Genomic DNA, 25,853 nt, shown 5'->3' on the forward strand with positions numbered 1-25,853 from the left:
ACATGAAACCTACAGCTTTACTCAAAATGCAGCCTGTACTTTTCCCTCAACTTCTTGGAATACCCAGCACATTTGCCGTGTTAGTATTGATGCACCAACAAACATGGTGGCCACTGGCCACTTTTGTTTAGACGTCACAACTAAGCAGTGATTCTGGTACAGAGAAAAACAAATAAATGTCATGGCTTATAAGGCAGCAGAAAACAGTACCACTGTCCCGCTATAGCCTCCGAGATCAGGCGACATAACAAGCTGATCTTTGAGGCCGTACCAACACCAAAGCTCTGCATGGTAATTGTCGGAGCAAACTGAGCATCACTCTGTGTTAGCATATGTGAGGGTACTCATGTCTCAAATATAGTGCTAGTTATCAGGATTTATCCTAAATGAACATGACTCGGAATTAAGTCCAAGCCACTCAGGCCACTTCTTTTAACCTCGTAAGTGTTTTATTATTTTGACCAAAAGTTACCTTATTTTGCTTTTTTTCTTGTTTTTTATGGCTTATTTGCCAACTCTACTCCATTGAAAACCCTTCTAAAGTTTTTTCAACCAATCTGTGCCATGTTTAAAGCATTCAAATGCTGCACCACTGTCAGGCCAAGTCAATGTCGTCCTTGCTTTCCGAATCATCACTTTTGGTAGAAGAAGCGATAGACTCGCACAAAACTGTGGTACGTTACTTTTACTCTCAGAATCGAGCAGCAACTTTCTTGCACGTGTGACTCATTAGTGAGCTGTCAGTGGTAGACACCATCGTTCCAAATCTGCCGAAACATGCAAATATTGTGCGATTCCAATAACATGGTCTTTCAGCACTGAGAAAATGCTGCCATCTACGTAGTAGAACACAAAGACCGCACTAAACACACTCGTACAGCACTCATAAAATGGCTGTCATCTACGTTCCAAAGCACAAAAACTGAATCAATGCGGCCTTCAAGGCTGAAAAAGTGTTGACATCTATGTAGTAAAACAAAATGAGGGAAATAACTGCAGACTTGAAATGCTGGCACGGCAGCTGTCTACGTAGTAGCATAAAAACTAAGTGGACGTGCTGAGTTTGTCCAAATCACATTGGAAATGGTATTACTGCCATTGACTTTCATATGACACAAAAATGCATCATCTCAGTGTCATCAGCGCCCACCGGTGGCGCAAGAAAGTCCAAAGAAAAATTAACCAGGATCGTGCTCACAAGCTGTGCTTGTCCAAAACACTTAAAGTGGCTCTTAAGAGGGACATGCTGAGCCATTTCCGGACTTTTGCTGCAGCAGACACATGCCTCATCCTGCTGCGAATATTTGCACTGGTATGTTTGTGTCGTGAGGCAGCCAGCTCGGGGATTTTAATAGCAATGGAAGTTGTAAAGTGCCGACAAAACTCGTCACGAATTGTATCACGAAATGCATGTCGTCATGAATTGCTGTCACGGTGGTGCTCTTTACAAAAGATTGCATGGCTGGAAAGTATGACGGCACAAACTGCAAAGCGCCCGGAAATGAAATTCGTGGCGTGGACGCCTTTGGCATCGTCACGAATTTCATTTCCTGGCACTTCGCAGTTTGTGCCGTCATACTTTCCAGCCATGCTATCGTATGTGAACAGCACCACCATGTGTGCACAACATGCACTGAAGGCTTTCCATGCTTCGTGCATGCTTCGTCACTCCCGTGGTGCCCGAAAAGTGCGCAGGTATTTGACCGCAACATTCTGTTCGTGTTTCGCGTAAAAAAACCTTGGGAATTTTTCATCACGCAACCTTACACACAACGCGACATCCGAGCCTGCATCCGAGGATGGCTGCACCCTTAAACAGCGTCGTATCGGTGCAGCGCAGAGGCATCTGTTGTGCCTTATCGGTCCTCCTCTTTGGTTGTTCCTGCCATCGTCGACTAAGCACCGGTGCCCTGTGGCTTGTCCCGTAGCACTGCACGTGTAAGCATTTGTTCAATGTATGTACAGTGCTCGGCGATTGAAACACGATCTGGGACAGCATGGTGGCCGCCGCTTGTTGCACCCCTGGTGATCGCTGAGGGGGCCGAATGCAGTTACGATGCATAAAAAAGCTTCTCGCTTTCATATGACACAAAAATGCATGATCTCAGTGTCATCAGCGCCCACCGATGGTGCAAGAAAGTTCCGGCCGCCATGTTGTTCGAGATCACGTTTCAATCGCCGAGCACTGTACCTTGCATCACACACAGGCCCCATGGTTTGTAAGTACTGTGCAGTGAGCTTTCGTCGCACCTGCACCAACTAAAACGTACGGGGGCGCTATCGTGTTACGTGAAAAATCCCGTAGCTTCTTCATCGCGCAACTTTACGTATGGCTCAACGTCCAAGCCAGCTTGCGAGGATGGCTTCATCTTGTGACGTGCACTTGCGATGAACCAAATTCCAGCTGCTCCAGCTGTGCAGTTACGTGTTTGTGACGATGAATGGTGTACCGAGTGAACCTAAATTATAGGCTTCCCAAGGCCACTGCACTCAGCAGCAAGCACGTTGGTTTTTCAAAGAAGATGCAAAAATTTAGTTAATTTTTTGCTCTTGCCTAGGCCACACCCATAAATTCAGCTCCAGATTTGTGAAAAACAGTGTGTCTTTTACACAGGAGTTTATGTGGTAACAGTTGTCTGAACTGTGAAATGCAAATGCAAAGACAATAAATGACAATTCAAGCGCTCTGTGGTTACGCTGCTTAACCCTTTCAGTGTCACTGATGTACCGTTACATTTTCACGTTTCTGTCCCGCCATGTCACTGACATCAAATAGGAATGTGAGGACCACACTGAAAGCATTTGCCATTATTCATGTCACTTTTTCCGTTCTGCATAACTAAAAACAAACCATTGTGTTCGTTTTATAACATCTGAGAAAAAGAATACCGACACAGGAGGTGTGTCACCTCGAAAAAAGCCCGACAGTGAAAGGATTAAGAGATCTGTGTCAGCCAAAGCATAACCACTGTCTGTGAATGTCATGCTTTTTTTTTTTTTTCGAGAGTGCTGAAGATGGCAAGAGGTTGTGGCATCCTCGCATATTGTGCACTCAAAGCTGCACAGTTTGCACAAGATTTATTTCCTCTGCCTAGCATGCATCTTTGCCACGGAAGAGATGAAAGAGCTTTTCAGCATAGTCATTTAGTCGCATGGCACTCATGATGATGATGATGTACCAACTCGCTCACGAAGAAACTTTGCTGAAGGTCGTTCTTAAGTTCGCCTCCGTTGTGCAGCACGAAAGCGGCAAGGTGCCAGCGGCGACCTCACGCCCTTGGGCTCGCTGCGACGACGCACCGGGGGAAGCGGAGCCGGGAGCTCGGCAGAGGGGTCCCCCCAGCGCAGCCTGGGCAGCCTGCCCAGACCCCAGCACCAGCAGGGTTTCCAGTACCTGGCCAAGTAGCCGACACGCTGCACACAACGAGGGCACATCTGGCACCACTACTGCCATCAGGCCAAAGAACGCATCATCTCAAATAAAGCGATTACATTATGGTTGCGCGATTACGTGCGCTGCTAGTGTGTTATTGTGTTCCTCGGGGAAGGAAGCATTCCCGTTTCTTTACATCCCTGATTCCTCTAGCCCATCCTACGTTCGGAGAATTGCTTGTCATATTCTGAGCAGGCAGTCATTCTAATTAATTTGAAGCTTCATTCTAATTAATTTGAAGCTGCACATAAATACTGTACTCCGTCTCATACATACTCTCACTGCAGGCTTCTCTCACTGCTTACATTCATGAGTGAAAAACTAGTGCATCACATATGAAAAGTATAGGTATGTGTCACCGAATTCAAGGTAACATTAAGCCTCCTTACTTCTATGCTGCAAAACATCACCCACTTATCGCATGAAATGTGTCGCCAGGGAGGTTCTAAAAAAAATTCTGCAGTGGCGGCCCCCGCAGCTTCTTACCAGCTAAGGCGAAATCAGCGCTTGCCCTGGCTTCACCTCTGAAAGAGTGCCACGCCATCTGGAGGTCACAGCGTAAGTACTTTTGCTCTGCTAGGCTAATTGGAAAATGAAAGCTTATTGTTGTGAGCTGGAATATTACCTTTGGCTGAGTACTGATATTATGATCTCCCATAAAATTTTCCAACACATTTAGGTTTCGACCGCAAAAGTTGTGACACAAATAAAGACATTGAGTGTGATCTGTATGGCAAAATTATCCATCTTAAACACACAATAAGCATCAAGAAAGCACTTCCTACTCTCTGCAACAGCCCGATGTCTTTTTGTACCCTGAGTAATATGGTGGCAGCCTGGCTTCACTTTCCCAAGGCATCATCTCCACTCCAGAAGACTTTTTTAAACCTCCTTCGGTGTTGCAGACCTAAACCTCTTTACTGCAGGCCCAGCAGTGCGACACAATTCTGCGACCAGCGGCCCTATCGCACGGCTTGGGCTTGCAACCAAAACATTGCAAGAACAATGCATTCTGGAAGTGCAGACGTGCAAAAGTAATGTGGCATGGACATAACCGTACGCCCACAAGTTGTAGCTGTACCTAAAGTAGTAATTCTATAAAAAGTTTTGCAGATCTAAAACAATTGCACTGAAAAGCACGTGGAGGGAGTCTACTATGGCGGTGCTACCTGCATAGCTTTTACAGTGCTGCTTGCCAACTATTAAACATTGTATAACAAAGCATGTTCACCTAAAGCTGGATGATTCCATGCAGAAGGGTACGTACTGCACAGTAATAATCGAAACAGCTTTAGAACCTGCTGATGTGGTAACCAAAATTTGCAACACGCACAGCAACATCATGGTGATCTGTCTGTCAACGAAAGCAGGACTCTATACTGATGTTGACAAACTAATGTGTATAGCAATGATTGGGACTGCAAACGACAGCTGTTCCAACAATTGCTGAGCAAACTGCAGAAGTACTGATTTTAAACACCTTATCCCACAAAATGGGCGACCAAATAGGAACTTGGTGCAAGATGGGGAGCAGTAGAATGAGCGTTAGGTAGGAAGATGACAGAAACTGATGCATAAAGACGTGGCCAATGTAGTCGGTGGGCACGCCTCTGACTGGTGCACATTGAAGAACACCACGTGGTCAAAATTCATCCTGACCCCCCCCCCCACACACACACACACACACAATGGCAATGGCATCAATCTCCTAGCCCATCCCATGTGTTGCTTTTGCTTTTTAAAGCCCACATTTTAAGCATTTGGTATTTACTAGTGTTCTGCCTATCATAGTCCCTCAATACTTTTTAAGCTACTATTAAGGGACTATTATGATATGCAGCTAGTACAAGTACAGTGCTCTGCATCAGTACAATTTCTGATTAAATATTCCTTACCTGTGGTTTTTTGTAATTAACTAAACTTGTTTCAATGACCACTTGATTTACTCGCTATGCATGAAAGCTTCTTGCACATGACATGTTGTAGAGGCATTTTTTTTTTTTTTTTCAATTACAGTAACTGTAAGCACCAGACCCCCATGTTATGGGGGTGATGCATTGCGAGAAAAATGCCTTGCCGTTTATGACGTTCGTTTGTGCGGTCTTTTTTGCGGAAAACGAACCATCGAGGTCGGTGCAATAGTTTGACAAATATTCTACCACACAGCGTAAAAAGCTGCGACTATCGTATTTCTTTTTTTCGGTCACGTAAATCTGTGCACTCACTACGACTTAATTTTACGATGACTCCAAAGCACCGTGTTCTATCACAGAACACCCATTGTTCTGCCCCCATCTGACTGTGCCTCTCGCACTGGACTGCTGATAAGCAAGCATAACAAAACTAATAACATCCTCGACAAATCGCACCAGGGCTTCCCAGTGCACACCAGTGCGCTTTACGCACAACGTGGGCGCTGCCGTCAACGCTATCATCATCGCCATCTCCGCAACGCCGCTTGTGGCGCCTTCGCGCGGCGAGCGTGCTCCAGCGAACAGCAGCAGCGGAGTTCCGTGCCCCTTGTGTTGGGTGTCGGTGTCGGGCCCGCGGTTCTCTGCACGGAGGGGTAGCAACGGGTTGTGATCAGCGCGCTTCAACATCCAAGATGTCGTCGTCGGACACCCAGGCGACGAACCGGACTTGGGAGCTGAGCCTGTACGAGCTGAACAGGACCCCGCAGGAGGTCATCACGGACAGCACCGAGATCGCAGTGTCACCGCGCAGCCTGCACAGTGAGCTCATGTGCCCCATTTGCCTGGACATGCTCAAGAACACCATGACCACCAAGGAGTGCCTGCACCGCTTTTGTCAGGAGTGCATCATCACGGCGTTGCGCAGCGGCAACAAGGTGGGTTAAAACTCTGGCCGTGCCTCGCGCGAGGGAGCGGCTGCCGGCAGCACGCACTCCGGCGTTCGCTGCTTGCTTGACGCCCCACCAGAGACCACCACGGCGCGCGCACTCGCGCGTGGTTTGCTGTAAACAATCGACCGTGTGCGCTCAGCTGCGGGCTAAAATTGCGCCGCCGGCCCTGGGAGACCCAGCTGACGGGATCTGCGCGATTCCTCTTCGAAACGTGCGCGATACCCCCACGAAGGCGGCGGCACTCGAAATAGGGATGGTCGCGTCGAACCGCGGCTTCCTTTCACTCTTGCGAAACTGCCGGACGATGCTGAGGATGCGTCGCCCGTAGTGTGAGCGACCAGACAGCAAAATAAAGAAAAAAAAAGTTGCAAAACGATTCAACATCTAGTTAACGTTGATGAAATAGAGTGAGAATGGGTTTTATGAGCCATAGAATTAATTCGGACGCCCGCAGCGTCTAAACAACATCGTCCCAAAACGCTAGCTGTAATGAGGGAAGTGTACGAAAACGCTCCCTTACAAAAAAAAACACCGCTCCCGATATCAGCAGAAGCACCGGTAAAATATCCATCTACGGCATCGGCGCACAATTTTAAACTGCACTATCTCTGGGATTGGCCCACGAAAGAGACTACAAGCATATTCGATATGGAAAAGTGGGGGTAACTCGCTAAGAAAGAAATATTGATTCCCTTTGGCGCTTATTTTATTGTGTAGTTTCACAGCGCCGGGTGGAAACGAGGTACCACTGTCGGTGATTCACACTGCATGTATCAGATTTATGGAGATCGTTTCTCTCGAGAACCTCGAGGTTTGCCATACATGGCGAAAGTTTCTACTAGTCTTCGTGTTTAAGTCTGCCTAGCCGAATTCACTTAGATTCGGCTTCCAACAGCTGTCAGTGGTGTCAGAAGGACCTCTTTTACATGTCTTGTGGTTGCAAGTACATTTTAGTACATACGCAGAATGTCGGCTGCCAAAATAGAGACACCCAAGATACCACGGATCCTGTGCACAATTTGATATCTTACACTAAGTGTTACGGATGGGCAATTGAAGAGCAAGCCAGATCATCTGAGCCGCTTTTTGTAAAGAATGAGTGAGCGGCAGTTCTTTTAGAGAGGAAGCCGCTTCTCTTCTTCAATGAGACGCACCTAGCTGTTCCGTCTGAGCCAGTTCTTCCAGGTGTGACTTCAGCAGTTAAGTCTTTCTTTGCATTCCAATCGTTCACCCACGTTAATTCAAGTTCCAGTCAGCGCTCGTGTTTCGCCAGAGACGCACTTACACCAGCAGTCGTCGGCGAGGCGGCCTACTCATTGGCATATCGTTACAGTATCAGAAGCATTTTATTGCCAATATCAGATAAGAAAGGTTGACTGATGTTAAACCTGTGTGCTCTTAAACTAAGAAATTATTAAATAGTCAGCCGGAATAGTCAAAATGCCTATAACATGCTTATTCTACTCACGTATGTTATTATTTCAGCACCAAATAAGCACACTATGCATGAAACAGGTTACAGATTTAAGTGCACCGGTGAGCCATTCAGATGAACCAGTTCATTTCAATGAGCTGATCCGTTCCGAACCACTCACTGAAGTGAGCCGTCTTGCCCATCTCTACGAAGTGTCCTAGTGCAGCAATTAATGTCAAGTCTACAGCGGAAAATGGTGTGGTCCCCTCAAATGGAAGGACTGTCATTTGAAGTGTAACTGTGGGCTGTGTGCCACACTGTATCAGACACTGATTATGCTGATACCAGGTGTCTCTAGTCTTCATTGGCAAGTATGAAATGTTCTGATAATTCAGGTGTATGCTTTTCTGCAATGACATGCATTTTTTGGGGTTGTAGATTTTTTTTTTGTAAAGGCTATTTCATATGCATCAATATGGTCACGTGACTTCAAGATACTCCCCGTTAACATGATATGCTGGTTCCACGTCTTCTTCCATTGCTAGTGGCACTCTTGGAAATAGTCTTCTCTTGAGTGCTTTATCAGAGTTGTTTCTTTTTTAATTGTTGCAACAGCTTCAAAATTACATTTCTGTAGTACCAGTTTTTGTTTGTGGAAAATAAGAACGTTACAGGGTGCTAAATGTGGAGACTACGGAAGGTGTTCAAGTGCAGCGATATAATTGTATGCTGAAAACCTATGCACTGTCAATTGAGAATGAGCAGGGATGTTGTGGGGCAGAAATTAGCATCCCTCTTTCAACGAAGTTGGTCAAACATGATGACCGCAATATTTCAAATGCTTCAAAACTTCCTGATGCTGATGCTGGGTTCTCAGCATGAAATTCACAAGATGAAAATTTTGGGCCCAGTTTTTCCTTCTAGCAATTAGCCTGATACTGTAAAATTAATTAAAATAATAGTTTTGAAATAATGCTCTATTAGTCCGAAATTGTTTAAGGTTTCTCTTTAGTGTCCCTCTAAAATGAAGTTTACGCGGTTTATTTTGGTTGCCAGGTGTACACAAAGTACCTTTATGGAAAGGAACATGCAAATGTGTGGGCTGTGTTTCGCAGAAGCCACTTACAGCACCGCCATTAGGCGGCTGGGAGAAGTTTGACAGATGCTACGAGCAGCTACAGGCACTGCTTCAAGTTCTCTTTACTTTGAATGTGGCCATGGCTTAGTGTGTGTAGTTCATCCAGTGGCCTGTAGCTTTGCTGCGATTGTTCAGTTATCATTCCTGCATGCTTAATCCATTTAAAACACATGTCATAGTCCATATTTTTTCTTTTCGGCACTAAAAATCTTTTTCTGTGGAATAGCAACTCACCCAAACATTCCCCCAACCCGCCGTGGTGGTGTAGTGGCGTTGCGCTGCTAAGCTTGAGGGCACGGGATCAAATTTCGGTGGTGGTGACCGCATTTCGATGATGGCGAAATGCAGAAGTGCCCATGTACCGTGCATTGGGTGCACAAACCTCAGGTGGTCAAAATTAATCCGGACTACGGCGGGCCTCATAATCAGATCGTGGTTTTGGCACGTAAAACGCCGTAATTTAATTTTAATTTATGGTTACGATTCTTTCTATATTATGCTGGTAAGATATCTTTGTAGCTGTCAGCGGTAAAAACAAGCGCTGCCGCAGCTAGGCTAGAACTACTGCCAATTTGTGAATGCGGTGAATTGAGCTATTTGTAATGTTTACTTTACTCGAACTTAAAAAAAAAGTGCGCCAATGGCGGGAATTGAACCTACACTTTTTTTTAAGTAAAAGGCAGAGACAGTACCACTACACGAAAGTGTAACTCAAGGGGGCATCTTTCTGATGGACATTTTCTGCTGTTGTAAGACTCGTTCAATTGCCTATGCAGCACTTTTTTTTTTTCCTGGGTCTCATCTTGTTAGGGTATTTTTATGCTACTATTATAGCCAAGTTATACACAAAACTTGGCTCTCTGACAAATGCGCAACCTGCGGTTGCTGCAAAAAAAAAGTGCCTTTCTTTTCAAAACTGCGGATGATCACTGTATTGATCAAGTAGGTTGGTGTTGACATTGACGTGCATGCACCTGCAGTGTAATACAAGGGTCGTAGAGAATTAGTACTATTCATGTTCCTGCTGCCAAAGAAGACATCACTGCACCTATTTTCATTGAGAACTGCTCCGCGTCCATCGGCTGCCAAAGCCGCAGCTGCCACGGCTGTAGCAGTTGATCTTGTCTACATTTATTGCTTGTGTGTATTTATTTTTAAGGTTATCCACATTACTGTGCAAATGTATGGTGTTAAAACTTATCTTAACGAAGCAACATGGTTCTAACATTGCCAATGGCGTTGTGTGGGTTAGCCAATCCGATCGCTTGCCCGAGTGACATCACTCACCCACGCTGCGTGCATGGGAAGGGGTGTCTGAAAACTCGGAGGAGTGGTGCCGCTGCAATCAGTAGCGATGCAAGTTTTTAAAACCCTAACAATAAACTCGTGCTTTATGCAGAGCACTTAAATCTGTCTTCGAATCATCAAAAAGGTCTGCCCTACCGACTCACTACTTTCATACATTTATCATCGAAATTGTTTCAAGGATCCTTTAGGGATAGCAGCAACGCCAGAATTTGCGGGCTTCAAAATTTTTAAATCAGTTGCTGCGCCAGATTTGGGTAAGGGAAGTGTTGTTACTGGTAACAGCTGTGAAGGGCAATGTCAGTCTAATGCTGAGGCATGCTCAGGTGCTGTTGCTTAGGTGCTGGTCCTAGAGAAGCACGGCCCTTTACACCTGTTCTCCATGCAGGAGTGCCCGACGTGCCGCAAGAAGCTGGTGTCCAAGCGCTCGCTGCGAGCGGACCCCAACTTCGACATGCTCATTGCCAAGATCTACCCGAGCCGGGATGAGTACGAGGCCCACCAGGAGCGCGTCCTTGCCAAGCTGAACCGGCAGCACTCGCAGGCCCTGGCACACAGCATCGAGGAGGGCATGCGCATGCAGGTTAGGCTTGACCACAGGCTGTGGACTTGGGCAAGCTGGTAACTTGTACCAGGGTCTTTCAAAATTTTATTTTATTTTACTGGTCGTCAAGCTGTGGGAGAGCTTCATACGCTGCTGAATGTGACTGCACGGTAGCGCCACCAGTTACTCGGCAAGTGGCGCAGGAGCTGGGTGGTGCTCTGGCGTGGTCTTTTCGTTGCAGTTTACGCACTCTTTCCGCCTTTTACCTTGTGCGAAGAAGCTTGAATAGTCCTCGGGACTTTCACTAACGATGCCAAAGACGTGTGTCGTATCATTGCTCATCTACAACTTTTCAAAATTTCTCATTATTAGTGATGGATACAATATCATCGGAAAGTTCATTCTATTCTTTCAATGTTCGTGGCAGAAATTATTGTAAAAAAAAAAAAAAAAAACATGTTAACATGGATAAATCCTACTTTTATGCTGATGATCAATGCGCTGTGCTTAATAATGTGGTTGTGACATGGATTTCGGATCTAGAGTAGGTTGGTGATATAGGTTATCACAAAATGATAGGCGAGAAATACTCGACGTGTTGCCAGTGATTGAAGGCCCAGACTTATTGCATACACGCTTGCAGCACGGTTGCAATTGCGAAAAATAAAAGGACTTGTAATTTTGGATTAGTTCAAAGAAATGTACATTAGGCTTTTGTGAAAGGGGTCATATAGCTGCAGCATATTCTAATTTTGGCCTTAAAAGGGTTTTATGACGTAGCAATAATAAAGGAAATGGAGTGCGAGAAAAGTTATGGTGCAAATATCCCAGGAAGCAATTGGCTCTGTTAATTATATATTCAACTTGATTCCATGTTATATGCACGCCTCAGTGTTTATATTAACTTATTGTTTCTAAGCCTAAGTTCCAGCCTTTATTATGTTCAAGAGTTTTCTCGTAAGAGTTATTCTGAGCTAAATTTCAGAGCTGCATTAATAATGTAAACTATGCCAGATAGTAAGACTAGTGAAGTGCGCTTGGTTGTTTTTGTAAAACCATGATAGAGTTGCCTTTGCCACACACCCTTTGCTGACAGCAGCAAAAGTGCCACCCTCTGTTAGGGACCATCAGGTGTAAATCTATAATGACTCTTCGACATGTAACTAAATTGCAATGGCATTGAAGCACTGCACAGCTGCTTTCAGGGGCATTTTCTGGCAAGGTGGTTGCTACCATGCGGGATTAGGTACCCTGTAGTAAACTTGTAAAGTTAAATCTGTCAGAAATAATCAGCTGTTGCATGGCAGACCATTTTAGGACAATGATCCCTTTGCACCACCAACAGTCACTAGAGTGCTCTGCAAGCTATAATTTCACCGCGAAGTTGTCTGCCAAATCGACCCGACAACACTGGTGGCCATCGCAGCGCAGCCTCCTTTTCTGCAGTGGCGCCCCTAGCGGTAGCTTCTGTCCCTAAGCAAACTTGGCCTGATATTAAAGGACTCAGCTTGTACCTAAACTTGCAACACTGCACTCGGGAAAGTACGGAAGGGGAAAAGGACGGGCACAGTGTGGTCCACTGTGAAAGAAAGCTGACATATTTTTGAAGTTGTAAAGATTTTACCACAAGCTTCTCATGCACAAAACGCCTGCTGTGGTGGCTTAATGGCTATGGCGTTGCACCGCTAAGCACTAGGTCGTGAGTTCAATACCCGGCCGATGCAGCTGCATTCCAATGGAGGCGGAATGCAAAAATGCCCGTGTACCGTGCGTTTGGTGCATGTTATAAAACCCCAGGCAGTGAAAATTCATCCGAAGCCCCCCATTACGGCGTGCCTTATGCATTATGACGACATTATGCATCAGCCTCATGGTTACCGAAACAAACTGGCTTGCAGAAACAAGCATTATAGTAAATTAATTGGAGCAATCTAGTGCTTGCCAGCGCAATGAAATCCCGATAATTCGAAATCTGTTACATTGAATTCAAGGATAATTTTAAGTGCTCTGTTGGACCCGGCAGTGTTCTATGTATTTGAATAGAAAAGAACTGCCGAAAATTAGGACTCCAAGAACCATGCAATTTTTTTTTTTTTCTTTAAACAGTACCTCTTAACTTCTGTGGATCGCTTTTTAGAAAAACCTGAGCCAAAGGCATAGGTTCGATGCGTGGTTGCATGTCGTAAAAATGACGAGGAAATGCACGCGCGTGAGAAGCCAAGATTGAAACAGAGCAAGCAGAGTGGCGTACACCATCCTTGGCCTAAATGGAGCAGGAGCCTCCAGTGCGTGCTTCATCACGTTACCACGCGCCCACCTGCCCCCTCCCTCCCTCCTTCACATTACCGTGCACTCACCTACACCCCCCTTCTAAGACGTGCTGGATCTCATCATCTCCATCATTATGCACACTGGAGTACGGCACGTGTTGAGCTGCCATCCTTCTTATCTCACTCTCACCCATTTCCCCCCGCACCCACAGCAAACGACGCCTGAGGTGCGATGTTATCGCACTTCGACTTTATGCGGAACCTTGGCTTCTTCCGGCACATTTTGCAAGCTGATAGAGGAATTATAAACTTTTTCAATGTGAGCCCAGTGATGGTTTTGGTTTTGCATGCTGTACCGCACAATTGATTGTATGCTATATTTAAAGGGGCTCCCCTTAGCTCGAACTCCGTTTTATTCCACTAAATTTCTGGCCCCCTTTGGAGTTGGAACTAATGCGTTTTTTTTTTTTTTTTCTAACCTTAAGAGGGGCTTGAACCTTCACTTAACGCAAAGAAAGTGACGAGTCCTAAATGCTTACCTGCCAGTTCTCCTAAATTGTTTCTTAGTTTACCAGTTTGGTCTCGTTCTACGATTTTACGAGTACTGTGTCATGTTTTGGGAAAAATTAAGCTCTCTTTTCGGAAAAGATTTATAGGTGTTGAAAGAAAGTGGCACAAGATTGCAAAAAAATGCATGCAAAAGAAAAGGTGTTGTAATATTGCTTCCACCATCTTCTTGTGGCAGTGCAAGACACCGTATACCAGCAGGATACTTGCTTTGTTCCCGAAGCTGGCGAAATCAGCAACAGCAAAGTCACTCAAAGAGAGAGAGAGAGAGAGAGGAAAGGCAGGGAGGTTAACCAGACGCACGTCCGGTTTGCTACCCTGCACTGAATGTCAATTTCACCTTATAGTGTGGCTTTACAGTAGCAGGTGTTGTGATGCCGTCAAGCCACACTGTAAGGCGAAATGTCCAATGCCGTGAAGTCACGCCTAAAGGTAATATTCACCTATAACCCGCATTTCGCGTGTTGAAACTCCTTTCCCCCCTATTTCATGGTCACCATTTTGTGTTTTGGCTGTGTCGGGAATTCGGTATTTCCGGCAATTCCCGCTGAGCTTGTACAATCCATTGGCTACCTTATATTGCCGTACATTAATGTGCACACTTAAATTTGTTTTTGTAGGTCCCCCAACTGCACTCTCGCCTTATAATCATGACCGCCTTATATTCGAATGTTCGAATGGCAAACCATTGTTAAGAGAGTGCACACGTCTGCCAGTAAAGGTATGTTCAAGTGTGTTTTGGGCAAAGTCCTTAAGAATGCTTGCCATCCTTTCACCCTCCCCTGATTGGCAGGACCTTAACTAATTTTAAAGCTGACAGGTTGACAGGTACGCAAATGTCACGTCACTTCTCTTTTAAAGGGAACACGTGTGTAAAGCATGTGGTGAGTTTTTCCCTCTGGCAAGTGTGGAAGCCCCCAGCTTTGCGGCCGACTTGGGTGAGCTGGCACCGTTCTGCACCATAGTGGACCGTACTGTACAACAAACAGGGCACTGACTTCTGGCTGTTGGTGGTTAAAAGCTTAACAGAATGTATGCAAATATTGCAGAACATGGCAAGAGATCGCTTGAAGCGGAACTAGACAATCTTGTCATGAGGTGGTGAAGGCCTGTGTCTGAAGGTACGAGATTGCTTGGCGAGATAAAGACAAGGACCGAGCGCTGATGCAGTCGTCATGTCCCTGATGAGACGGAGACGATACAGCATTTGCATCTGAATCTTCCATGTCAGCACGCTAGATGGGGCTGTATAAAGGGGGGAATAAGGCAAAAAAGGGGGAATAGCACTATAGTTATTTTAGTGACTGATTTAAAGGGACTCTTATCGTTTTTCAAGGACCTCCTGTTTTGTAGCGCAATAGAAAGCCTAACCTTTGAAGTGTCTAAACTTGACACTGAAATTATGACCCTAATACCCATCCTCAGCACTTAATCAGTTGCAAAGCCATTAGTATTTCTTCTTTTTTGGTCGCCTACAATCTCTCGTTTCCTACAGGCTCAGTCTATGTGTAGGCTGTGTCTTTCAGTTGGCGCTGCTGCCGAAATCCAAGCCTTTTGTTCAATGCTGTAGCAGGCACATTGCAGTGAGGAATGCCTACACTGGTGCTGTGATGATGGTGGCCCACCTGAAAAGCGCAATGCTCTTTTGGCATCCTGACCCTTGCGCCACTCCCACAACGCTACTTGCACTGTTGCGTAGCACCATGTCAAGAGGGCACACTTGAGGGCCCGTTGATGCACCACTCCGTTCGTCTACACGAAAGCAGCACCACTTTTCAACACGCACTAACTGAAAATAAGAAAGAAATCCACTCTTTGGTGTAAAGAAGAGTTGGCAAAAGCAGATAGAATGCAGTTTTGAGCTATCCAAGATAACTCTTTCCTGCTTGGATTTTAGGTCACGTGACGGTACACTGTTCCACCTTCAAGTAACTTTTGTCACTGGTGTGTCACTTTTGCACCACTTTCATAGCCAAATCAAAAATATGATTCCGTGTTGATTCATGAAAAGCATGCTATTTTCTATCAGTGTGACACATTCCTGCCACCATCCAAAGACATTTTCTGAGTGCTAGACAATCTCTTTAAAATGGCGCAGAATTGAGTCACCATCTAGTGTCTGGATTGTACACTGTGTACACCACAGGAAGTTGTACTAAAAGGAGCCCAGGCCGAGTTTCGCTTGAAAGCACTAAACAGCTTGCTGCTGGAGAAGGCTGGTGCTGCAGCTTCTTTGCTGTTACTTTCCTTTTTAAAGGGGTCCTCAAACACTTTTCAAGCCACCGTTTTTCATTAGCAAGTTCCATAGGTTGACAGTTGTGAGAGCTAAATGCATCAAGAATGGCAGCAGTAGGGGTCCAGGGAAAACACGGGGAATGCGGGAGATGGAAATTCAAGACAATGAGCAACCTTCTCTCCCCTTTCTCTCGGTCGTTCTCTCCACCACCTTCTCTCCCCTTTAGAAGAACCCTACCTACATATACTGTGTCGAGGAGAGCATATGTCGCCTTGAAGAAGACAAGTCCACTTGTTGAAACGTTGGCTCTTGCTCTCACCTTGTTCTCGTGTTGCTCAGCAATAGGGGTAGAAAGTCCAAAGTTATTCAGCTGAGAACTTTCAAAATACAAGAAAAAAAAATGCATGCCCTCAACTGAAATTTTACATGGGCTTCTTACCACCCATTTCTCTCATCCGCTGATGTACCCCCCTTTCCATCACCCCCCTCTCTGCGAATTGTAAGAGGGTGAAGGGCTATGTAGCGGAAGTTCGCACACCACGGTTGCCTACATGTTATATGTTCACGGATTACGGTTACTCCGGTGTGCTGATGGTGTCGTTGCAATGGTAAAAAACTACCTTTGCACATTCTAGCACATTTCAGGTTTGCCACTACTGGTCGAGCAACCTGAGACTGGGCAACATGTCTTTTCTTTAGTTGAACTAGTACAGCCATAGTTCACACAGCACCGCGAACAACAAAAAGTGTGCTGCAATAACAATGTACTGAGGGTAGAAACCTGCGCCACTTGGAAAAAAGGCAACAGTGCGACAAGGCTGCTCACGAGCATACACAAGCGAGGAGAGAAGCTTTAGTGCTCAGAGGCGAAGTGATTTGTAGTCGTAGTGATTTTTGCTTTTCTTCTACGACTGTGTTTGCGTTAATGTAAAATAAAATGTACAGCAAACAAAAATAAGATAAAACCTGAATTTATCACGTTTTTCCTGTAGTGCAGTGGTTATCTGCAACTTCGTTTTTAACCAATCACGAAGGAGCAAGTGGTGACGTCAGTGATGCTTATGGTGAGCACCACTGGGAGATGATGCGGTTGGCAGCAATGCAGTAGTAATTAAAATATTAATTTCGATATTGATGCTTTGACCTACGCTAAAGGCATCTCTAACCGTTGGTCTAAGCAGCTTGCAACAGAAAGACGAGGGCTCCTTTAGGACCTCTCAGATAAAGATGCGTAGGTGCGCTTTCAAATGAAATGGGAGGAAACACACTTGTCATGGTATTTTGGTGCGCTCAACAAAATATGAAAGGATCAACGAACTGGGTGTGTATTGTTGACCCGATTAGGACGCAGTCATTTCATCACACTGTGTGTTGCTTCTACGCAGGCTCTCAACCGCAACCAACGCGTGCGCAAGCACGGTGGCGACGAGAACAACGGCAGCAGTGGACCGGCAACCCCAGCTGCCACCGCGTGCGTGTCAATGCCGGCTTCTGGCGCAACATCAAACAGTGGCGGCCACCAGGTCGCGAGCACTGCCACCCCAACCATGCCCACCTCTTTCTCGGGGGCGGCTGCTCCTACGGCCAGCAGTACAGTGCAACAGCAGCAACAGCAGCTGCAGCAACAACAGCAGCAACAGCAGCAACAACACCAGCAGCAGGAGCAGCAGCAGCAACAACAACCACCACAACAGCAGCAGCAACAGCAGCCACAGCAGTTGCAGCAGCAGCAGCCGCCACCACGTCAGACACCGACCCCCGGCAGCTGCAGCGATGCTACCAACCAGAGCAGCACCAGCAGTGTGGGCTCCTCGCAGCCACGCAAGAGGCCTAAGACGCAGCAGGTAGGGGGGTTGGCTCTTGCCGCTACCACGCTGCATGCAAAAGAGAATTTTATTGCACTTAGCATGCTTAGCCTACTACTTCACCAACTTTGGCGTGCCGGCAGGTCTGCTACCTAGCCCCATAAACGTCACTCTCGCTCGTGAAACGAAGAAAGGTAAATTACATGTCTGACTGGTAAAAGTGAGAAGGAGCACTCTTCTCCCCTGACATATAAAGGTTTTGTGCCTGAAAAAGACACCTATGCAATCGCTGCATAGTTTATTCCAAGTCCGATATGCTGAATCCCAATTCTACAGTGCCAGTCGGACAAAACTGGCTGCATTTAGTGAAGCTTTCTTTGTGGTGGTGCTGTCATGCGTGAGTGTGTAATATTAATGCGATTAACCATTTTTAGCCTAGTTCCCCACTGCAGACTCTAAATAAAAGTGTATTCAGCAAGGCAATGCAGTGTGTCCCTGCGTTGCTTCAATCCTAACCACATTAACGTTGACAGTCATCTTGAGATGGGTACTTATGTCTAGACATTGGACACCGTAGACTTTTGTCATTTTGAAGTATGCGAAGTAATGTGAATGGTACTAACATCACAGACATATTTCTGACCTTTGATAAAAGAACGATTAATTTTCTCGTGCGAGGGTGCCAATACATTGTCAAGTGCAGTTTAAATGGTGAGGGTTTAATGAAGCCGCAGGAAAACTTGAGTGATCTTTACAGTGGCATTGCACATTCCCTGCTGAACCCATTTTGCTCACTGCAAGCCCTAACAATGGGAATTAGTAGTGCATGTGGCACAGAATGAAACAAATCTTTAACGTCAACTAAGAAGGCCGGGCCACTGGGGGGCTGGCTTGGCAAAAACTTGGCTGCATCTTTCGTTAACATCAAACGGGTCATCCACCACCAATACACTGAGATGCCTTACTAAATGCTGGCTAACGTTTTGCTGCCAGGGGCTGAGCTCACTACCGTTTAGGTGCATTGTAAGTTTTTTAGAAAGGATTTATGAGGTGTAGGGTTACAAGTTATTCTGGGTGTAGTTGATTAAATTGCAAGCTAGTAGTTGTGCTAGAACCTTCCCACCACACTAATGGCACCTTCAGTTGATCTTTTCAGAGTGCCATTGAAAGGCGACAAAAGTTCTGTTGAAGACGGTAGCCAGTCTTTATTACGAAAATAAGCATGTTCCGACCGCAATATTTCAATGTTATCGTTATTAGATTGCTTGAGCACTTTATTACACAACCTTTGTATCACTACTGGAGCACTCTGAAAGGATTACTGAAAGTTGCAGTAGGTGTCAGTATTGATTCTTAGATTATACTCTGCAAGGTAATTATTTTTTTTTTTTTTTTGTAGCCTGTATAGCAAATTCATAACTACTCTGTACTCTGTCTTGCTAACTCCATGCGGAGTAGCGAAGGCTGGGGCGTGTGTTAGCCAATCGGTAATGAGAGCCAACTGTGTGTTCTGAGAAGCTGGGACGGAGACGCTCGCCCGCGACGCACCACTGATTTTTAAGTGAAGCTTCTGCAGAGTCATCTTAAGCCCTTCAAGGCCACGCTACTATGCTGATATTTGACCAAAAATGGCCATGTTCCTTACTGCTGAATTGCGGAATTCATTTCGAATGTCAATGCAGACAATGCTTTAACTGCGTATTAACGAAATTTCAAAACATTAATTGCATAAGTCAACAACATTGACATCGCAATACAATAAAATGAAATGCATCAGGAACAAGAAATTGAAAAGTGTATTCAGTGGAGCTGATCTTCTCATTAGCTGTTTGTACCTGGAACTCGCAGACGAACCCAGCTTGTCCATGGCACAGAAAGGGTTAGTCACCAAGCATCATCGTCATGTGCCATCATCAACGCAGCTGCACATTTTGTGGCGCTCGAGTCTCAAGCAACGAAGAGAATGCACTCTTGTCGCTGGCCGGTCTGGACTCCGTAGCTGCCACTCTGCTCACGGCTTCGTTGTTCACATTGACTTACACTTCCATTCAGTCGGCGTCACGTGGAGGGAAATCATCATCATCATCAGTCTATATGTCCTCTGCAGGACGAAGGCCTCTCCCTGTGATCTCCAAGTACCCCTGTCTTGCGCTAGCTGATTCCAATTTGTGCCTGCAAATTTTCTAACTTCACCACCCCACCTAGTTTTCTGCCGTCCTCGACTGCGCTTCTCTTCTTTTGGTATCCATTCTGTAACTCTAATGATCCACCAGTTATCCATCCTACGCATTACATGGCCTGCCCAGCTCCATTTTTTCCTCTTAATGTCTCCTCGGCTATCCCCGTTTGCTCTCTGATCCACACCGCTCTCTTCTCGTCTCTTAACGTTAGGCCTAACATTTTTGTTCCATCGCTCTTTGTGCGGTCCTTAACTTGTTCTCAGGATTCTTTGTTAACCTCCAAGTTTCTGCCCCATATGTTAGCACCGGTAGAATGCAATGATTGTACACGCTTCTTTTCCACGACAGTGGCAAGCTCCCAGTCAGGATTTGGTAATTCCTACTGTATGCACCAATCGGTGGGCACTGAAAGTGATGTCTCCGAAAGTGATCGTCCGAGAATAGGTCCCCTGATTGGCTGAGGCGACCCTCAGCTTTTGCTGCACCACGTGGAGTTGATGAGACAGATTATAGGTACTCTCCATCTATCGGCAGCCGATTGGTTATTAACCGAGCACTGTCACATGCGCTAGCGAGCGCTTCCGAAAGTGCTCGCCAGTACGAGCCATGTGAGTTTGCCCCTCAGGCCGCGACCTGCTCCAACGACACGGAGTCCGCCGGAGGGGAGACCGAGGAGACAGACGCGGAGGACGGTGACGCCGCCCTCAACAGCGAGATCGAGCTCGTGTTCAAACCGCAGCCGCAGATGATGCTGGAGGACTCCAGTGCGCAGGTCCGCTACATCAAGACCACGGCAAATGCAACTGGTGAGTCTGCACACTAGTGCGACCAGACTGCTGGGCACCTTCCGCATAAATGTGCAAGTCATTTAACTTGACTTTGCAAAGTTTCGTGCCTAAATTTCTCCACTGTGTTGCAGTTATTGTTGACTGTGTGATTAGGCAACTGCTCCTTACTTGCTTTTTCGCCCACATTCCCACTTACATATTTACTTAATTACTCACTCACCTACTTGTTTACTCAAGTAATGTAAAGTACTTACTCATATTGCTTTGCTTTGGTAAATGCTGTTTAGGGATACATTCAATGCAGGTGCAGGCAGTAAACACGGCAAGAAATGTAGCAAGGTGATGCAACTAATAACGCAAAACAGTAAGCACTTCACACTTGCGCTCATTGCTCACTACTGTACACCGTGGTTCAGTTATAATGGTGTTTATCAAACACGGTATCAGTAAAAATTCCTACAATGCCAATTAAGCCTCTCTTGCCAGGAGAAGGTAAGCCAGAAGAGACTAAAAAAAAAGTGCTGCTGACAACGTTGCTTTGAGGTTTGTGCACCAGCTTTTTATGACATCGTGGATTTTGACTGCATGTACTGTGGCCTAGTTAATTCTTCGTCTGTAAAAAATAGACTATATTGCATACTAGAGCAAGAAAGATACTGAACTTGTGGGTTCAGTAAATGTTCCTGAAACCTGCCAACAGCCCAAATACAAAAAAAAGAATACTTTGAAATCCATGATGTCAGACTGTCGTATCAGCACTGGGGTTATGGCACAAATTTTCACAAATTTAACTTTGAACCTGACATTTACCGTTCATTTCCTGTTGCTGCAAAATGAGCAAAAATAGTCTTGAAAGAATCCTTTATTACTCTAAACTGATGTAGTATAATAAGAAACGAATTGGATAGAAAAGAATTCTTGGGTAATATGGCCTCTGATGCATAGGTAATTTTCTAAACTGGTGCACCCTTCCAGGGTCTTGTGTAGGATGCGATTCCATGCAAATGGTATGAAATTTTGAGTAACCTTTTTTTAGGCACTGGCGCATGCGTGGTGTTTCATCATTGAATTGAATTGAGTTTATTAATCACATGAAGATTTGTACATTCGGTATGATATAAAGGTGGGGCCCTATAACTCTCGCAGGAGTTGTGTCGCACTTGTCTCCAAGTCCCACATCAATGTTTGCTGTTGACTGTATCTGTCATGCTATTGGTCCATATCTTAACTCCTGTAACAGAGGAAGATTTAATGTCACTAGAAAAAATTGATTTGCATGAAATGACATTTGCCTTCAAGATGACTTGGCAGCTGGATGAGTTCGGGTTACTAATCCTAAAGTGCTTCATAGCCTTTTCATTCTCCAACAAAGATTGCCACAAAACAATATGCAGGAAGAACAAAAGCAACACAGTACGTGATGCAACGAAGTTGGATTTTAAGTCGCGGTTTATTTTCTACACACAAAGCTGCCACATGTTTTACCTGATCAGCAGCAGACAGCGTCACTGCACGTTCATCATGTCCATCACATATATTTGAGAACTTCTTGTATGGATGGACTCACATGGATGAGTGCCGATTGATTACTTATGTAATGTGATCTGAAAAGGTTTGGATATATCACATGATTAAGCTGAATTAAAATACAGCTATATTCGAACGTGTTTGACAGACGCGTTGCAAAACGTTTTTTGCTTATTATTTGGTGCACTGTCATTTTATGCCTTTTTTGCACTGTCATTTGCAGTGCATCTTATGCACTGTCACGTTACACACCTTTTTGCCGTGCAACAGTGCATGGAACACTGCTTCGAAGGCATAGAATGTCATTACCTCAAATGACACTAAATTTACCCTTGTTACAAGAGTACTGTCACGCATACTTGTTCTGCTTTTTGCCGGTGACCGTTTCTGACCGGATCATTGCTGTATCTGAGACTTTCTGAACGTTGTTGGTCTTGTTGCCAATTCTAGAGCAAGAGAGCGTTGTCTAATCGGATTGCAGGTGCGACGCGAATATTGTTGTACGTTCTGGAATGTACTGAGATACACGTATAAATGGCAGACGGACTTGATTCGCGAATTTAGATTCGACGACCATGCTCGCCGCAATTGTTGCGATTTGGGTGTTGCATGTCTTCCTGGGCACAAGTTTTCCCAATCATGAGTTAGATTCCGAACTCCCTCCAGTGACATTTCATATTCTTGCACCCCTGCTTGTGCTTTAGACTGCAGTTTGTTGTAAATAAATAAATAGAAATAAGTTATCATGATAGTGGTGATCTTTTTTCCGCCACACACGCAGTGGACCACCTCTCCAAGTACCTGGCGATGCGTTTGGCCCTGGACAAGTTTGAGCAGGACGCGTCAGCTCCCCGCAGTGTGGCGCCGTTCGTCATCTACATTGCTGTTACACCTGGCCAGTTCACCCCCCTTCAGGGTAGCATGACGCTTGATCAGGTCAACGAGAAGTACTGGAAGGTCAACAAGCCCCTGGAGATGTACTACGCACACCGGAAGGCTTGAAGCGGCATCAGTAGCTCTCTCTGTTGCCTTGCAAAACTACCAATGTGCTGTGAACTTGCGTGATGTGCGTGCATGTGTAAGTGTGCATCTCTGGCAAGACACGTCGGCATCGTTGCGGCGAATGGTGAAAACCGTTACGTGGAGAAGCCGCTCTGGTGTGGAAGCCGTGCAGCGTTAAGTTTACCTTTGACCCCCTGCCGCATGAGAGTTTCTCAATATTACCTGGAGGGAAATTTGGTTACGCGGTGCTGTTGCGCGCATGGGAATGCCAGGAAGTCCAGGTTTCGGGTTGGCATCTTTTCATCAGAGAGCCAGGATACCTTGAAGACGCGTCTGGAGAACGGCATTACGTTTGTCACAGTGGTTAGGTGCCTACTAATGCAGTGTGTACAATGGTGTCATTTTTTTTGTTTTTGTTTTCTTTCTCTGTTATGTAAGAGCACTTTTTGCTCAAGCATAAGCACTTGTGTCACGTTTATTTATTACATAGCGCACGTATTGTACAGTTAAATCAAAGATGAAAAAAAAAAGTTGTGGCAGGCTATGGTACTGGGGGGCCGCTGTAGTTGAGAAAAGATGGAATCTGCACTCGCTTGCACGTCAATTTCATTTGTATACTTATGTTATCTTTGTTTACAGAGAAAAAATGGAATCTACACTCGCTTGCACGTCACTTTCATTTGTATACTTATGTTATCTTTGTTTACAGAGAAAGGTGGAATCTGCACTCGCTTGCAAGTCAATTTCATTTGTATACTTATGTTATTGTTGTTTACAAAGAAAAGATGGAATCTGCATTCGCTTGCACATCAATTTCATTTGTATACTTATGTTATCTTTGTTTACTTGTACTATATGTGATTAAACTTAGATGAATTAAATTTCAATCAAGGATGCACGCCATGTTAATCAAGCCTTTCTATTAAGATTTCATTCGAAGAAAACTTTTTTCTTTCTTCAGACGTAGCCATGTTTTAGGCCAGCCTGCATTCATGACAAGCCGAACCGCTGTCGAACCACTTGTATTCCGGCATTCCATTGTAGTGCCCGTTGAGAAACTTGCATAGAAAGTAGCATCAGATTTCCCACTGGGCAATATTGTAAAAAACTCTTATACCCTTCCTCACCCCATCTCCCTTTCTCTCATTTTTCACCCTCCCCTTTTCCTTGTGTCTGTGAAAAGTGTTCAGCATCAACTCCTGGAGCCTACATGTGTGCAAGTTGTCGGTGCTGGGTTATGCAAGAGTGGACTGAGTGACGTGTAAGAGGTACGGGGTGTCGTTTGACGATTGGCAGTGGCAGTTGAACTGACTGCAATCCTTCGAGGCAACAGCCTTCGAAGACAGCCAAGATCTTGAGCACAATGGATTACTGGCATTATTGTTCTGCCACTGATTGTGAGTCTATGATTATTATTATTTTTGTTTTCCCAAGGAACAATGAATTCTATAAAATGATCAGTTTCTTGTGTGGTAGCATTGCAACATTGTAAATATTTTCTGATGGCCAAAATACAGTGCTCAAAGCATTTCATTTTTTCTATTGTTTTACTTCTCTGCGCGGCATTTGCAGTGCAGCAGTTTCCGCACCCAACAAGATCGATTGTAGGAGGAGGTTAGGCTCCCTTAACAAGAATGGTTTGCATTCTGATCGGCTTAACTGCCGATTCATGTTGATTTCAGCAAGCCTACTACATCAACACAGCCCTGCTGAAACACCGTTTTCACTATTTTTATTCCACTCGTATAAATGGATTATGGGTGCCAGAAATATGCAATAGATTTTTGCAAAGAATGATGTAACTCTCAGGTGGGAACCATGTGTAACCGATATCAATAGCTAAATGACAGAATACTGATTTGTGTAGTTAAAAGCGTTTTTAATAAGTTAATGTTTTTAACTTATTTTTATTGCAATAGCAATTATACTGACACTCGAAGTGTGTTTGCCTGCAAAAGCAACAAAGTCAAATGGATGCGTCGTCGCACACCGCTCAATCAGCCCTGTCGAAGCCAGGGCAGTGCTCTTGCTTCCGGTGCTGGCATGAATGTTGCGCGCACACGCATTGGCATTCGTGCTTTGCAGCTACGTGAATAACACCGTGGTTCATACCGCAGTCTGAGCGAACAGTAAATTTGAAGCTGTGAGCACCAACGGGTTTTCGTTGCATGCACCTCGTCCACCATCAATGCGCATTGCCTCCAACGCTGCTGAGGCACTGCTGGGCAGCAGCAAATTCGCCGGCTGCTGCGTTGCACGAACATGTCACCCCGCACATTGCTAGAACATCGGCCAACAAGTTTGAACGTACGGCTAAACATTGCTATTGCTGTCAGTGCTTCAGGTTTCCGGCCAAACTGCCAATTTTCTTCTCCCTTGACAAAGATGGCAACCCCGAGGCACGATATTCAAAGAAAGGAACTTTGGTCTTCATTTCTGCAAGTTATAAAATAATTTTTCTGCCAAATCACAAATGTAATCAATCAATCAACCATTATTGCTTTTTTTAGATAAATTTTATATTTGTAGGTCCCCTGAACCCTTACAAGGGTTGTACCAGGGGTCCATTTGTTGACATGTAGGGGTCAAGGAACTGCAAGACGAATAAAAACAAATACATGTATTTGGTAATTTTTGTTCAGCATGACATACAAATGTTCCATATAGAATTTTGGAACAACACTTTTTATCAGTATTAACTAGTTTGGGCTCTTTTGTGTCCATTTAGCATTGCATCCAATGTTTGAGCATCTCTAAGCCTACTAGAGAGTTGTCATTGTG

General features: G+C 45.1%; 2 protein-coding genes across 2 annotated transcripts in view; both read left to right on the forward strand.

Annotated features, from left to right (window-relative positions):
• Window positions 1-3,510, forward strand: part of LOC119454237 (transmembrane channel-like protein 6) — a 69,927-nt gene extending 66,417 nt beyond the window's left edge. Inside the window, exon 17 of the mRNA XM_049668000.1 lies at window positions 3,240-3,510. Coding sequence (XP_049523957.1) covers window positions 3,240-3,406 — 167 coding nt within the window. The 3' untranslated portion in view covers window positions 3,407-3,510. The remainder of the gene's footprint in view (window positions 1-3,239) is intronic.
• A 2,391-nt stretch (window positions 3,511-5,901) lies between these two features.
• Window positions 5,902-24,605, forward strand: LOC119453606 (E3 ubiquitin-protein ligase RING2). Its single transcript, XM_037715660.2, has 5 exons — window positions 5,902-6,281; window positions 10,542-10,736; window positions 17,156-17,614; window positions 20,381-20,561; window positions 22,852-24,605. The coding sequence occupies exons 1-5, from the start codon at window positions 6,039-6,041 to the stop codon at window positions 23,070-23,072; spliced, it is 1,299 nt and encodes a 432-aa protein (XP_037571588.1). The 5' UTR covers window positions 5,902-6,038; the 3' UTR covers window positions 23,073-24,605.
• Window positions 24,606-25,853: the final 1,248 nt, after the last annotated feature.

This window comes from Dermacentor silvarum, chromosome 5 (genome assembly GCF_013339745.2).
Source record: "Dermacentor silvarum isolate Dsil-2018 chromosome 5, BIME_Dsil_1.4, whole genome shotgun sequence".
Lineage (NCBI taxonomy): Eukaryota > Metazoa > Arthropoda > Arachnida > Ixodida > Ixodidae > Dermacentor > Dermacentor silvarum.